Source organism: Hemitrygon akajei, chromosome 14 (genome assembly GCF_048418815.1).
Source record: "Hemitrygon akajei chromosome 14, sHemAka1.3, whole genome shotgun sequence".
Taxonomy (NCBI): Eukaryota; Metazoa; Chordata; class Chondrichthyes; order Myliobatiformes; family Dasyatidae; genus Hemitrygon; species Hemitrygon akajei.
In genome coordinates this window covers 92,032,897-92,048,965 of record NC_133137.1, presented here as the reverse complement: position 1 = coordinate 92,048,965, position 16,069 = coordinate 92,032,897, and the positions used below count along the sequence as shown (strand labels likewise).

Here is a 16,069-nt window from a genome sequence, read left to right as displayed (position 1 = left end):
TTGGCTGAACCATCGTGCGCAGTTTGAGACCTTATTGCGCCACTCTACACGTAACTTTACTCCGGAGGAAGATACCCAATGTAGAAGTTGGGTGGGTGGGGGATACATCGTCCTGGGTCGGAAGACGGCCTTTCGTGACGTTGCCATGGGTTACCACCCGCTTCCGTCCTGTCGGCGCAGGCGCAGGCGTCGGCTTTGAGACTGGGTAAGGAGGCATCCGGGTCCCAGATTAGCCGAGGTGTGGATGCCCCGGCAGGTACGGCGCATGCGCCGGGAGTTGCCGAGCGGCTGGCGATCGCGTTGGAGGTGTGAATGGGATCGCGCTCGAAGGAAAATAAATTAACCAACTAGAGTCGGCGGCGTCCACCTTTCAAACTACGGCCGGGAGCCGGCGTCTTCAGTCGGGTTCGGCTTGGCCTCTTGAGAGTGACTGTTAGTTGTCTGGGGGGAGCGGAAGCGTGTTGGGCTCGGTGGCAGGGCGGTGTGAAGGAGCTACTGCGGCTCGGAGACAGAGCGAGGGGGGCGACTGAAGCCAAGGAGAATGGGGTGTACGCTCAGCACCGAGGACAAAGATGCGGTGGAGAGGTCCAAGATGATCGACAGAAACCTGCGAGAAGATGGGGAGAAAGCGGCGAGGGAAGTCAAACTGCTGCTTTTGGGTGAGTGTGGGAGTTGGAGTGGGGGTAAAATGGCTCTTTGACCATCTACTGAATCGATCTTCCTTCAGTCCTTCCACTTAGATTCCTGGGGTAGTATCCTTTTCAAGTTTGTATTTGCCTTGTATCCTGCGAGTCTGTGCGTCCTAAATGATTGGTTTTTTGGGGCATTTTAAAGCTTTAGTTTAAAATTTTCTTCCTTTCTCCCCTCCCCCATTAATACCGACAGATTTTCCGATGTTAAAAATTTGTCTTTGATATCAACTCCAGTTGAACCTTAGTGCTTCTTAATATTTTCTTAGTGTTTTTGATAATGTTGGCTAAAACAATCCGGAGGCGATTACTAATTGAGGCTATTTTGGATGGTTAATTTAGCAGATTTTTTTCAACCGCTAGTCCTCCTCCCTTACAGCGCTACAGGTTTGTTGTCTTGACAGATTGATACAAAAAATAGATTGTACAAACAATGAATTTTACCTGTCCACTTTCGTTAAAGCTCTAGGAGTGTTTAGATTAAATTGGTACAATATCGTGGTTTGATTTAGATCTTTTAGTTAGAAAGTACACTGAGACTTTAAAGACATCCTAACAGTTTGTTTTGCTTTCAATGAAAGTCGGTGGATATGCTAATTTAGTCCTTGATTTTTAAAAAGTTTAATTTAGTCCTAGGTTTAGAAAAGATCCTTTTTGAAAATCTTAGGAGACTAAATCAATGCAGCTACTAATCATTTCATTCCGTGAACACGTCTTCTTGCCTCAAAGTAATTGTTCTAGAACATGCACATCGCAATAAAGAAATGTTTCTCTTCACTCCATTTTTGAAAATTCAATTTAATGTGTAATTATCCGAAGAATACCATCCTTGCAAAACGTATAAATTGATGGGAATTTTAAGTATGTTTTCTAGTTTTATAATTTTAACCAATAATGCAAAATTGCCAGTTGATTTTTATGATTACTACTTCAGTTTACTGGAGATTCTTTAAAGTTAGGGGTGAAAAGGAGGCTAAAAATGATTCTCATTTTCTTTTGGCACTGCCATGCAGTCATTGTAAATTGATGCTGGAGATAGTTTTATAAATTATTGGCTTTGAAATTAAAATCACCCCTGTGCTTTATCCAAGTTAAGTAATATTTTAATTGTAATGTCTCATCCTTACTTCCAAATCACTATTGGTCACTTTGCAAAACTTCTAGCCCTGCCTTCTTAAACGTTTGCACTCTGCTAATTCTGTGCACCTACAAAATGCCTCCTTTATAACTGTGTTTGGTTTGTGTTTTTATGACTGTCAGATTTTATGTTGTCAGGCTGTTCTCTCAGCTGGTCTGACATCACTGGACAGCTTTGTCAGTTTTTTTTAAAGTACCTTGGACCATTTTTAAAAATCATTTTAGAGGCTATTTAAATGGTAGCAGGTGTTACTAAATCAGCCTTGAGGTAACCTTGTTGTTGAAACTCCTGACCACAATTGCCAAAAATATTCATAGACAAATACTTTTCAGTCTGGTAACTGGAATTCATATCTGCAAGAGTTATAAATTGGACTGTTTCCTCTGTCCAGTGGACAATTGTTGAGGCAGCTAGCTGGATTAGTTAATTAATAATATTGGACTAGAACAGCATTCTATGATACTGAGGGATAAATGTTATGGAATCAAACTGAATGCACAAATTCAAATTGATTCCTTGGTATTTGTTGCTCAGTATTTTCACTATCATGTGGTATGTACTCAGGTTTTTTTGGGTTTTATTGATTTAAATTGTGTAAGATTTGGAGATTTCAGAAGGCTACTTGCCTTCACTGGGTTTAAGGGGCATTGAATTATGCATTATGTATTGCCACTACCTATATTCTTTAGAAAGCACTGAATTGGAATGTTGTTGTTTAGGTGTATGTATGTGTATGGTTAAATGGTAATTAAACTTGAACTTATCCATAAAATTTGCCACACTATTAAGTAGCAGGGAGTTGTTAGCTGAAGTACCATGCAGTGTGTTGCAGTTCTTTCCATAAAAGCGGATATGAAGTAATTGCGTTATTGAGTATGCTTGTAGCATTATACAATCTTGTATTCTGTGCAAGTTAACAGTTCTGCAACTTTTTTCAACCTGTGGTGGATTAGTGCTATTAATTTTGCATCTCAATGTTTATTTGTAATCTGGCAAATTGGGTTTCTGGCTTTGCATTCCTACTTATCACCTCAAATGTTTACCACTACCATTAAGTCCTTTTTAAATGTTTTGCATGAATATTCAAAATTTAAAATCATCAAGTCTATAACCAGGGGTGCTGTTTAGCAGTTTACATGTACTATAATATTGGATTTTATTTGTGTGTGCATGTGTGTATTATCATCTTGCAGTCGAATTCTGAGGTATTACTGGGAAGTGAGATGTTGTTTGCTTTATTTTTAGTCTCCCCAAATGAAAACAGCACTGTTCCTTTAAGAGTCATGCTTCATAAAATATTGTACAAGAATTTTTTTTAAAAATCGTTGGCATGGAGGTTAGGAATGTAACCTAAAATATCAATTTAGTTGTGTTGATATAGGTTAATTTTCAGAAGATATTGCATTAAAGTGATTGACATGTAAAATCTATGTAAAATTTACTGTAGCAACTTTGAATGCAACAGAAAATCTAAATAACATTTGTGCATTAGAAACTTGAATTGAACCAAACTATATAGAAACATTTCTTGGTTTACTCTGCTATTGTTTGAAACTCCATTAGATGTTTCAGCGATCGTTCAAGCTTATTGCCATTTAACTGTACGTAGATACAACCAAACAATGTTCCTCCAGACCATGGTGCACATGCCACACACAGCACATAAAACAAAATGTTTCCATAATTATGTTAATCATATTGGGCAAAAGAAATAAAAATGAGATCATAACAGTTGCAATCTTTGGCTAGGAGTCATACTTAAAAGTAAATTGTGAGCATATTTAATTTGAATTTTGTTTTGAATGGAACAAAACCATTTAACCGTTGTGCTGAAAATTGAACGAGGTACCCAAATTGCCTCATTCTGTTTGCCTTTTGGTTTATAAGGTTTTCTCTTCTAGTATAGATCCAATTGGCGATGGATTATATGTCACCATTAACTGTGATATCTACCTCATGTGAACATATTTAAAACACATAAACTTAAAGCTACTAGCTTGCATAGCAGTGGTGATAGTTTATCTTCATGGCCTAAGTTATTCATAATTCTGTTTAACTTCAGTTGATTTCACCTGAACCATTTCATTTTCAGGGAGAATGATCTTCATTTCTCGTTCTGTGATACCTTTATTTGTATCCCTTAATCACAAAGTTTTACATCATAACCTGCATTATTTTCTAACCCCTGTAACAATCATTGATGAGTGAATTTGTAAAAAAAAATGTTGCAGGTTGAAATATTTTTTGGTTTCATTCTTAATTGCTTGCCACTGTTAACCTAGAAAAATTGATGTTTAGTCATGCAAGCCTACAAACATTTTCATTTGTCTGTTTGAAACTGAAGAATGAAAGCTGTAAGATTACGCTTTAAAATACTGATTATAAATGCTGAAGCGTGCATCTTTGGTATTACTGTAAATTTTTGCTAGGTTTACAAGCTATCTGGCAGTTGGCATGGTGCCCAGGAAGTTTCAATGTGGCTATTGTTTTGATGCTTCAGTGCATATCCAGTGCTTGAAGGCCAGTGTTGAGCTTGGAACTTTCTATAACTTTGATCTTGTGTCCGTAGCAAGTATGGAGTGAGCTTAAATGAAAGGGGTCATATGTAATGTTTTAATTTGGTAATTTCTGAACGGTACTACTTGATCCCTTGTAAACGGCACATCTTGGATTTTTTTTAGGGAGGTGCCAAATTCCATAGTTTTATTTGCTGTAGAGTAGTAGGCTGGAGCTTGTTGATCACAGCAGGCTGTTGAAGTTATCTTTCATGGCCTCGTCCTTCCAACATATCTGTCCCTCAACCTGCTGGTGAGGTCAGGATCCAAAATGGTGAGCTGTGCATGCTAGAATGCTTTCATGTTAGTTGGCTAGTGAAGCACACCCACTGAACGTCTAAACAACCTAGCAGCTGACGGAGTCCATTAAGGGCAATGAATGGAAAACCATTAAAAATCAATTTTTACACTAAAAATTTGAACATTGGGAAAGTAAATAATTAAGAATATTGAACTGAATGCAATTGAATTTCCAAAATCATCCTCCATTTGCCCTCCTTTCTTCTAGCTTTTTCTCTTTTAAAATAGTTCAGAAAGGTATTAGTTCAGTGAATGAGTTAATTGCAGTAAGTGCAGGGAAATTCAGCAAAATTTTGCTCTGCTAGATTTCTGTGAGTACTGCAGTGGCAGAGTGCACCCACCAAATTCATGGAATAACATGGTTGCCTAGGTATATTTTGATGTTTTATCAGATTAAAAGCTGGCACTTCACCAGCTGACATCTTGCACAACCAGTTTGCTGGAGGATCTCAGCAAGTTAACTTTTCGGGATGAGGCCCTTCCCAGACTTGATCAAGTGTCTCAGCCAGAAATGTTGACAATTTATTTCCCTACATAGATGCTGACTGACTTGCTGAGTACTTCAGGATTTTTTGTTTTGCTTAAGATTTCCAGCATCTACAAAATCTATTTGTTTGTGTTGCTGATATCTCTTGACATATATCAAACCATAATTTGCAGTAAAATTGAAAGTGTGTGCCATATTTTGTTGTGAATATTGTGACTTTTCATCTCAAAACATGCCATGTAATTTGTTAACTCTGACATCATGGGGTCTCTACTTCAGCAACATAACTCAAAACAAAATGAGTCTAGTGAAATATTTGCCAAGTGAGATAGTATGTGTTGCATACGGCGAGTTAAACTTGGTTTCTGATAGAATAATGAAATAACTATCTGCTGAGTACTTGAAGTTCATCGTTTAGCATTTCCAACCTCCTGTAACTTGCTATATTTACATTGCCACAGAACTGTTTATTATTGGTAACATTTGTCTAGGTTAGTAATTTCCTTACCATTGACTCTAGGTGTAGATTCAATTCCCACTTTGGCCATTTGAGTTAATACAGTATAATCAGGCGATATTGAGAACTTGTTGAAAATGCCTTTCAAGCAATGGTCTCTTGATATCCAAACTATTTATCATCAAGAAGATGAATAGAAAAAAATAACGTAACACCATAAGACATAGGAGTAGAATTAGGCCATTTGGCCCATTGAACCTGTTCCACCATTTAATCATGGCTGATCGTTTTTTTTCCCCTCCACCACCCCACTCCCCTGCCTTCTCCCTGTAACCTTTGATGTTGTGTCCAATCAAGAACCTATCAAGCTTTGCCTTAAATACACCCAATGACCTGGCCTCCACAACTGCCTGTGGTAACAAATTCCACAAATTCACCACCCTCTGGCTAAGGAAATTTTTCTGCATCTCTGTTTTAAATGGGTGCCCCACTATCCTGAGGCTGTGCCCTCTTGCCCTGGACTCCTCCACCATGGAAGCATCCTTTCCACATTTACTCTGGTTAGGCCTTTCAACATTCGAAAGGTTTCAATGAGATCCCCCCTCATCCTTCTAAATTCCAGTGATGACAGACCTAATGTTCCTTGTATGATAACTGTTTCATTCCTGGAATCATCCTTGTGAACCTTCTCTGAATCCTCTCCAATGCCAGCACATCTTTTCTTAGGTGAGGAGCCCAAAACGGTTCACAAAACCCAAGGTGAGGCCTCACAAGTGCCTTATAAAGCCTCAGCATCACACCCTGCTCTTGTATTCTAGACCTCTTGAAATGAATGCATTTACTTTCCTCACCTCCAACTCAGCCTACAAGTTAACCTTTAGTGTGTTCTGCACAAGGACTCCCAAGTCCCTTTGCATCTCATATTTTTAGATTTTCTTCCTGTTTAGAAAATAGTCTGCATGTTTATTTCTACTACCAAAATGCAAGGCCATGCATTTTCCAACTTTGTATTTCATTTGCCACTTCCTTGCCCACTTCCTAATCAGTCTAAGTCCTTCTGCGACATACCTGTTTCCTCAACGCTACGTTTCTCTGATATTAAATTGAACCTGTTGAAACCTATTGAAGCAGGTCCACCTCCAACTCATATGTCTCTGGCTTGGAAAATATATTATAATTCCTTTGCAGGGACTAAAGCCCTGCATTGGAGGTTCCCATCTGCTTTAAAAGGGTGACAATAATACCAGTGCCCAAGAAGAGCAGGGTGAGCTGCCTCAGTGACTATTGCCCTGTAGCACTCACATCTACTGTGATGAATGCTTCGCAAGTTTGAATCATCTCCACTGCACAAGATCGGAAAAAGGCTGCAGAGGGTTGTAAACTCGTTCAGGTCCATCATGGGCAGTAGTCTCCCCAGCATTGAGGATGTTTTCAAAAGGTGATGCCTCAGGAAGGTGCACCATCATTAAGGTCCACCAACACCCAGAACATGCCATCTTCGCATTGCTACCACTGAGGAGGGAGGTACAGGAGCCTGACGACATACTGTTTCAGGAACAGCTTCTTCCCCTCCCACCAGATTTCTGAATAGACAATAAACTCATGAGCACTACCTCAGAATTTTTTTCCTTTTTTTGCATGAGTTAATTTTCTTTTTTGTATATACTTACTGTAGTTTAGTTTATTATGTATGATAGTGTACTTTTGCTGCAAAACAACAAATTTGTGACATATTCTAGGGACATTAAACCTGATTCTGATGTGATTCCTGGGAATTTTTCCCCAAAGGCACAATATTAAGAAACTGTGGTTTGAAGTGGCTCACTGAGCAACTTTAAATCAAGGGCGTGGACTAAATGATGGATTTAATAGTGATATAACAATCCCAATACATTATTTTTAAAAAAGGTTTAAAAAATCTAAAATCATTAAACAAAATCTCAAGACACCATGCTTAATGTCTTGGCTAATATTTATTCCTGAGACCAGTGGTTCCCGTAGAGTGATATCACTTTGAGAGTTTCTAAGAGAGTGATGAAGATGATATAGGGGGTGGTGGGACAAGAGGTCAGCTAAGGTTTTACAGGCTTAATTTAAAAAATGAATTATTTATTATAAGCATTTGATCCTCAGTGCCTCATAATTAATTACAATGATCAGGTAATCACCTCACCTCTTGCTAACCCACTGTTCTTAGACTTTGCTCGAAGCATATTATAGTTGTTGAAAAGCAATGTGACACTTCTGGATTTGGCATATCATGGGAAATTTGGACTGAAGAAATGATGTTATATCTGGGCCCAGCCCATGTATTATTGCCTTTCACTGATGTTTTGCATACTACAGCGGGGAACAGTAAGCACTAGTAATAGTAATTAGTAGGACTAGTTACTAGTGTTAGTATGATTCTTGTATTCCACTCATGCAGTGACACAGCTCTTTTGAATTGGGGTGTGGTGTTCAGTGGGTAAAGACAAGAAACTGTCCTTTTAAGTGGTCTTGACTGCATTTCTCTAGCCCATGGCCCAACCAAGATATCACTGCCCCACTTTGTATACCTCCAGGCAGAGAATCAAGCTTTGCCTGAGCTATGAAGATGCCATACCTTTCCCCTTTATTGATGCAGTGCTTCAGGTTGGGCTTCAGCAATAGGAGATTGACTGTGATCATTAATTCATAATGAAAATGGCAGAAGCAGACCAAACAAGCAAAGAAGTGTAGACAGTAGAGTGTGGAATATCCTGTAATGGCTGAGTTGATGAGATTCAGAGGACTTCGATTGTTCAGGAAATGTGATAAGCGTACAAGCACAACAAAGTAACTTGAGCCTAATTTATTATCATAGAATAGAAAATACAAATAAACCATCTAAAGTACTAAGTAGTAAGTTGCAAAGATTTCAGGACTCACAATTCTTAGTCTCCACTTTATTGTTGCCATTTTTGGTAGACTGGATCGCCACTGTTGTAGGGGATCAATATCGGCACTGTTCTGTCAGGAATCTCAGTATGTCTTCCTTGTGGAATGCGTGAGTTTTCCCCAGGTGCTCCAGTTTTCTCCTACAGTCCAAAGATGTACTGGGTAGGTTGATTGATCATTGTAAATTGTCCCATAATTTGGTTAGGTTTAATTGGGGTTGTGGAGTCGCTGGGGGTAGCATGGCTCTAAGGGCGTACTCTTCATTGTACTGTTAAATAAATGTCTCACAGACAACATCTTGCCGCAGAAAAATGTACATAATTGGCTGCACAAATGATTAAGTACCGTAATCACAGTGATTTAGAAAAATCATCCCATGCTCTCAATTCTCAACTATTTTGTGAGTGTTGTATTGAGAATGATGAACAGTTTAAACACTTGCTGTTGCACACGGAAGTCAGATGTCTCTCAAAAGGAAATTGCCTGTGACACTTGTGCATTTTTTTTTGAAACTGGTAAAATTCTTTAACGACTTGAAAGCTTCATTAAGTCATCAAAAATATTAGGCAAGCCATTGCTTATTTGTCAGAATTATTTGCAAAGTTTAATGAAATTGATACTCTGTTGCAAGGAAATAATGCAAGTCTTATCAAAGTCAAATCAGTCACCTCTGTTCAAATTAACTCTGTTTAAGTGCAGCATTGGCCTTCCTGATCTTCTCCGATTTCTGAGCCACTCTTGAGTTGGAGGAGGAAACATGTACCAGATGATTGTTCTGCCTGTGGAGGTGCTGTTCGTTTTGAATGCAGTTCATTTTGTACACGCGTTACTTCCTGTTCACATTACTTTCTTTGTGGGTTAATTTGGATTTTGACTTGAAGCACTCATGGTTTTAAAAAAAAAGTTCATCTCCATCCACTCTTTACTTGACCTTGAAACAGCAATATCTTTTAACAAAGTTCTCATTTTAAAAACCCTTAAGAAAGCTGGTGGCTCGGATGATTTTTGAGAATGTGTTTAACTCCTTCCTAGCTTTGTACAGAACATACTGTGAGAATAGATAGATACTTTATTGATCCCAAAAGAAATTATAGTGTCATAGTAGCATTGCAAGTGCACAGATATCAAATATACAAATATTAGAAGAGAAGTAAGAAAGAGTAAAAATAAGTAAGTTGCCTCAAACAGTCAAACAGGAGGGGATCATTACTTTCCGGCTATAGGTTGACTCGTTATAGAGCCTAAAGGCCAAGGGAAAGAATGACCTCATTTAACGTTCTTTGGAGCAGTGCAGTTGTCTTGGTCTATACTAACAGTGCTCCTCTGTTCAGCCAAGGTGGCGTGCAGAGGGTGAGAAACATTGTCCAGAATTGTCAGGATTTTCTGTAGGGTCCTTTGTTCTACTATTGCCTCTAGTGCTTCCAGTTTGACTATTATAACAGAGCCAGCCTTTCTAATCATTGTTTTGAGCCTGTTGGCATCACCTGTGTTGATACCATTGCCCCAGCACATCACCACATAGAAGGTTGTACTGGCAACAACAGACCAATAGAACATGTGAAGGAGAGGCTTGCATATACCAAAGGACCTCAGTCTCTTCAAGAAGTATAGGCAATTCTGGACCTTCTTGTACACCTCTGTGTTGGTGCTCTACTCAAGAATGTCATCCAGGTGCATTCCCAGGTATTTTTAGGTCCTCACTACATTCACATCCTCACCATCAATAGTAACAAGGAGCAATGCAGTGATAGTTGAGTGAAAAGATAAATGGTCTTCAAAGGCATTGCTGTGAACTGGAGGCATGTCTGAATGCTGTACGCTACAGCGTCAGCTTCTGACACCCACAATGTCGATCGCTGAACTGTGGAAGTCAGGTCAGAATGTGATTGCGTCTTCGTAACGCTCAAGCAAAGCATGCTTAGCACCACACAAGCTCGCAGCAAGAATGAGAGCAGTGTATGCTAAGTGCAAGGCTAAACTGCTAATGGAAAAAGCTGTACTGAGTGCACTCGGAGCATGAAGCTGAGGCTGCCTTAGAGGCAAAGGTACGTGAAGCAGCAGTTGACTTAGACAGCGGTGGTTGTCTCTGCGAAGGTGACTGACCATTGGTACAAGCCCTCTAATATGACATGGTTGCTCAACAGAGGATAAAATCAAAGCAGTGGACCAAGATAAGAACCAGCTTCCTGTTGTGCTTCACACCAAGTTGTTTCCCAGACCTCCTCCTGAACTTGCATCCTCATTCAAACCCAAAAAACGAAGAACCCTCATTTAAGGAACAAATTGAAAAGTGCCCGGAGTCACCCAGTTTGGAAACACATGGGTGTTCACCTCAATGAGCTAAACAGTGCACCAAATGCAAGAGTGGCTCACCTTTTGATAAAAGCTACCACAGAACTAACTGCACAGCCCTCATGACTGCATCAGGCTGTGATGGTAGATCACCAATGGACAATAGTTTGTGTAACATGCTGAGTCTGGCCAGAGAAGCCCTGAGCCAGTCAGTCTGAATGTGAACAAGACATTCATCAGAATCGTGATGAAGAATCTGGGGAGGGTAGCAATGAGAGCTGGAGAAGCAGTAACAATATATTGCGGAGCATGAATGGATACACGGTGCAACAAACGCCAGTGGTCTCCAGGAAACTGAGCCAAAAGCTTACCTATATTTCAGAAGAATTAGACCCAGATACAACTGTAAATTGAGGGCCAGCATCTTGGGCTACTGGGTCCAGTACACCTGCAGCAGAGCACAGCAGGGAGCTAGCTGAGCATCCATCAGATGTAGCTATTTCCCCGGACGCTCTGATGTTCCGGAACATCTGAAGTTCCAGGAGGCGGAGCTGGTCGATTTGTTGCAGTGTCAGTGGGAGGGTAGGTCTGTTCACCCCTGCCAAATCTCGCTGACTGCAACCATATTCCCAACGACAAGCAGCACAAAATCCCCCACATTACTCTTCTACTGGCGTTTTCCTGTTGTTTGACAGAGGCACTATCCTTGCACGTAAGTTATGTGAGCAATGGTCGGCATGATGCACTTTGTGCTCATCGAGTGGATCTGGGTTGGGTCACAATGGGGATGCCTCATAATGGATGCTCATCAGCTCGCTGTGAGCACATTAATGTCCTGGAAAATGCGTGTCGAAGTCATTTCAGACCATTTGAGAGTAGTACATTTCTGAATGAGAAGATGGTAGGAGTAACCAAGGACAGCCTTTGCAGTGGTTGGCACATTTGTAAGCATCCTCTGTGTAGAGTAACTGAATCAGCAAAAGTTAAATCCTTGTTGTTCAAAGGTAGGCGTATGCAAAGGAAGTGCAGTGTATCACAAAGCAGAAACCTCTCCCAATCCAAAGTTACCTTAAAGAACTCTGTCTCTTTCTTGACTCTGAGGCGCTACAGTGAGTTGGAGGGTATATTAAGAGAGCCCAACTCACTTCAGAAGTACCTCACCCAATTGTCATTCTGGGTGAGCACCCTGTCACTGGTCTGCTCATCAGACATCGTTATGAGCAAATAAGTATGTCATCAAGGACAACATTTTCAAAGTGAGGACAGTTAAAGTTCAAAGTAAAATTTATTATCACAGTACATGCATGTCACCACATACAATCCCGTGATTCTTTATCTGCGGGTATAATTCACAAATTTGTAGAACAGTAACTAAACAGGATCTGTAAACTAAACAGGATCTGTAAATATCAGGAGCTGTAAACTGTGCAAATACAGATAATAAATAAATAGCAATAAATAACAAACATGAAATAAGATAAGAGTCCTTAAATGATTGTAGTTATCCCCTTTTATTTAAGAGCCCGATAGTTGAGGAGTAGTAACTTTTTTTTAAATTTAATTTATTCACTTATGGGATGTGGGCATTGCCAGCTAAGCCAGCATTTATTTCCCATCCCTAGTTGCCCTTGAGAAGGTGGTGATGAGCAGCCTTCTTGAACTGCTGCAGTAGTCCCTGAGGTGTAGGTATGCCTATAGTGTTGTTAGGGAGGGAATTCCATAATTTTGACCCAGTGACAATGAAGGAACTTCATATGTTTCCAAGTCAGGATGGTGAGTTATTTGGAGGGGGATTTCCAAGTGGTGGTGTTCCCAGGTATCTGTTGTTCTCGTCCTTCTAGATAGTAGTGGTAGTGGGTCTGGAAGGTGCTGCCTTTGGAACTTTGGTGTGTTGTTGCACTGCATCTTGTAGATGGTACACGCTGCTGCAACTGTTTGTTGATGGTGGAAGAATTGGATGCTTGTGGATGGGGTACCAGTTAAGTGGGCTGCCTTGTACTGATGGTATTGAGCTTCTTGAGTGTTGATGGAGCTGTACTCATCCAGGTGAGTGGCGAGTAGTCCATTATACTCTTGACATGAGCCTTGTAGGTAGTGGACAGGCTTTGGGGAGTCAGGAAGTGAGTTGCATGCCACAGGATTCCTAGTCTTTGAACTGTTCTGGTAGCCATGGTGTTTATATAGTTGGATAGTTCAGTTTCCTGTCAATGGTAACCCCCAGAATGTTGATAGTAAGGGATTCAGTGATGGTGATGCCACTGAATGTTAAGGAACAATGGTTGGAGCCTCTCTTTTTGGAAATGGTCGTTGCCTGGCCTGAATGTTACTTGCCACTTGTCAGCCCAAGCCTCAATATTGTCCATGTCCTGCTGCATGTGGGTATGAACTGCTTCACTATCTGAGGAGTCACAAATGGTGCAGAACACTATAGAGTCACCTGGCGAACATCCCTACTTCTGACCTTATAATGGAAGGAAGGTCATTGATGAAGCAGCTGAAGATGGTTGGTCCTAGGACGCTTCCCTGAGGAATTCCTGCAGTGTTGTCCTGAGGATGAGATGATTGGCTTCCAACCATCACAACCATCTTCCTTTGTGTCAGGTATGATTCCAACCAGTGGAGGGAATCTTGGATCTGGTGGTGTGAGTCCTGAGGCACTTGTACCTTCTACCTGATGGTAGCAGCGAGAAAGGAGCATGGCCTGAGTGGTGGGGATCCTTGATGGATGCTAATTTTCTACGGCAGCGTTTCATGTAGATGTGCTCAATGATTGGGAGGGTTTTACCTGTGAGGTACAGGGCAGAATCCACTACCTTTAGTAGGATTTTCTGTTCAAAGACATTGGTGTTTCCATACCAGGTTGTAATGCAGCTAGTCAGCACACTTTCCACCACACATCTATAGAAGTTTGACAAGGTTTTTGATGAAATGCAGAATCTCTGCAAACTCCTTAGGAAGTAGAGGCGCTGTTGTGCTTTCTTTGCAATAATATTTATATGATGGGTCCAAGACAGGTCCTCTGAGATGGTGACAACCAGGAATTTAAAGTCATTGACCCTCTCCACCTCTGATCCTGGGATGATTACTGGCTCATGGACCTCTGGTTTCCCTCTCCTGAAGACTACTATCAGATCCTTGGTCTTATTGACCTTGAGTGAGAGGATGTTGTTAATACACCACACAGCCAAATTTTCAATTTCCCTCCTGTGCAGTAAGACTGTTTCAAGACTAGTGTCTGGGACTGACTTTTAGTTTCAGTGGTTAAAGTTTGACGTCATAGATGTTAGGCGGGGAGTGTTCTGCCTCTAGAGGCATGTTCATTTTGTATGCAGTTTGTTTTGTACAAATATCACTTCCTGCTCGTAAACTGTTTTCACATCACTTCCTGCATGGGCTAATTCGGATTTCTAAAGTTGATGATGAAAATAGTTTTTATTGTAATTAAATATAGATAAAGTTTAAGTTGTAGCTTTAAGTAAACTTGAATAATTTTTGCAATTATTTGTCACTGCTTTGAATTTGCAGTTCCTATTTTCTTTCACTGGGTATCGTAAATCAAAATTATTTATAGATTTTATGTAATGGCCAGAAAGGGAGAAGAGGTGCTAGGAATGTGGTCTTGGAGCCAAGGGGGAATGCAACTCAGTAAAATTTGGGAACCACTGGAGTACAATGTACAGAAGTATATGGTAGAAGGAATTAAGGGGGTACGTAGACTATTTTCTAAACGGAGCAAATTCAGAAATCAGAGATGCAAAGGGATTGGGAGTCCTTGTACATAATTCCCTAAAGGTTAACTTGCTGCTTGATTTGTTGATAAGGAAGGTAAATACAATGTTAGCATTAATTTTGAGAGGACTGGAATATAAAAATCAGGATATGAAGTAATGCCGTGGATTTATACGGCATTGGTCAGACTACATTTGGAGTGTTGTTGGAGTCTTTATTCATACAGCAAATCTTCAAGAGAGAGTCCCAAGATAATTTGGTTTCCTTCTGACAGGATGTTTTCAAAGATAATAGATGATTAACACCAGTTTCAATTATTATAATCACCTATTTTAGCATTTTGAATATAGTCAGGTAGATTTACAGAATTAGATATTTACAATGGCAGCACATCCCAACATTAAATATTCAATACAGTGGATGCAAGTTAATTGGGTCATCAGTTAATCAGGCTGCTGCTTATTTGGGACAACTCTTAAGGAACAAAAAAAAACTAATTGAGAAAATAGCTGGGATTCCTTTCAATTATTTGGGACTCTCTGCTACTTAATGGAACAGGAGACTGTTCACGAACAGTTTCCAACTAGCATTAGTCACGTGCATTTGTGTAGTTTCTAACAGCCACTCCATGCTTGTCTGATAAGATGGTGACAAGTTCAGTTGCAGCAGCTTCTATGGGGTCAACAAAAGGTGCTACTGTTGTATTTAAACGCACTTTTAGTGATCTCAAGATCCTGCTACACATTAAGAACAAAGTACTGCAGGTCTACCCCATCAGAAAGTAGCTTGCTGGCAGAGAAAATGAAGGAGCTATGCAATGTGCTGCTGCCCGAGTTGAAGGAGGCTTACAGTCAAATAGCGAGTGACTGTCTTGTGATTGCAGGATCCTTTTAGACATTGTTAATGTGTTATGCTGCAGGTTTGCTTCACTGATTTATTGGTGGAGAGCAGGGATGGATGGCAGGGGAGCTACATGGCTTCAGTCGTAGTGAGGACTAGGCTTCAAGCCACAATGTTGCCAGTCTAATTTGCATGGTATGTTTAACTGATATCCTGTTTATGCTAGCCATTTTGTATGTGCAGGGACTAGACCTCAAGCTGCAGGGTTATCTGTTTATAGCTCCCAGAAGAGAGGCGTCAGAGCTGGTGCGCTCTACTGAGGGTGATGTGCGTAGCGTCTGGACTGAAGTCGGTGCTGCCCTCCCACCCCCCCCCCCCCCACCCCATGGATGAATTCCTCTGTCAGTAACTATTAAGAGCTAACACAGTTTTATAGTACTTAGAGATAATGATTGTGTTCTAATTTGTTCTGCATTTCATTTAAATACTTAAATTGTTACTTGGTTAAATGGTAGGTTGTCTTTTATATACCTTTGTAACTATTTACATGAAACTTTGGCTAATGGGGCAGCTGCTTAATTGGGCCAAAATAGACTGGTCGTGATGTGTCCCAATCCACTGTATCTTGAAAAAACGGAGAGGGCAGTGAAAGCCATGAAACGT

General features: G+C 40.4%; 1 protein-coding gene across 1 annotated transcript in view; it reads left to right on the top strand.

The window, feature by feature from the left end:
* The first annotated feature begins 215 nt into the window (after window positions 1–215).
* gnai1 (guanine nucleotide binding protein (G protein), alpha inhibiting activity polypeptide 1) overlaps window positions 216–16,069 on the top strand; it is a 40,755-nt gene continuing 24,901 nt past the window's right edge. The window contains exon 1 of the mRNA XM_073066589.1: window positions 216–659. Coding sequence (XP_072922690.1) covers window positions 542–659 — 118 coding nt within the window. The 5' untranslated portion in view covers window positions 216–541. The remainder of the gene's footprint in view (window positions 660–16,069) is intronic.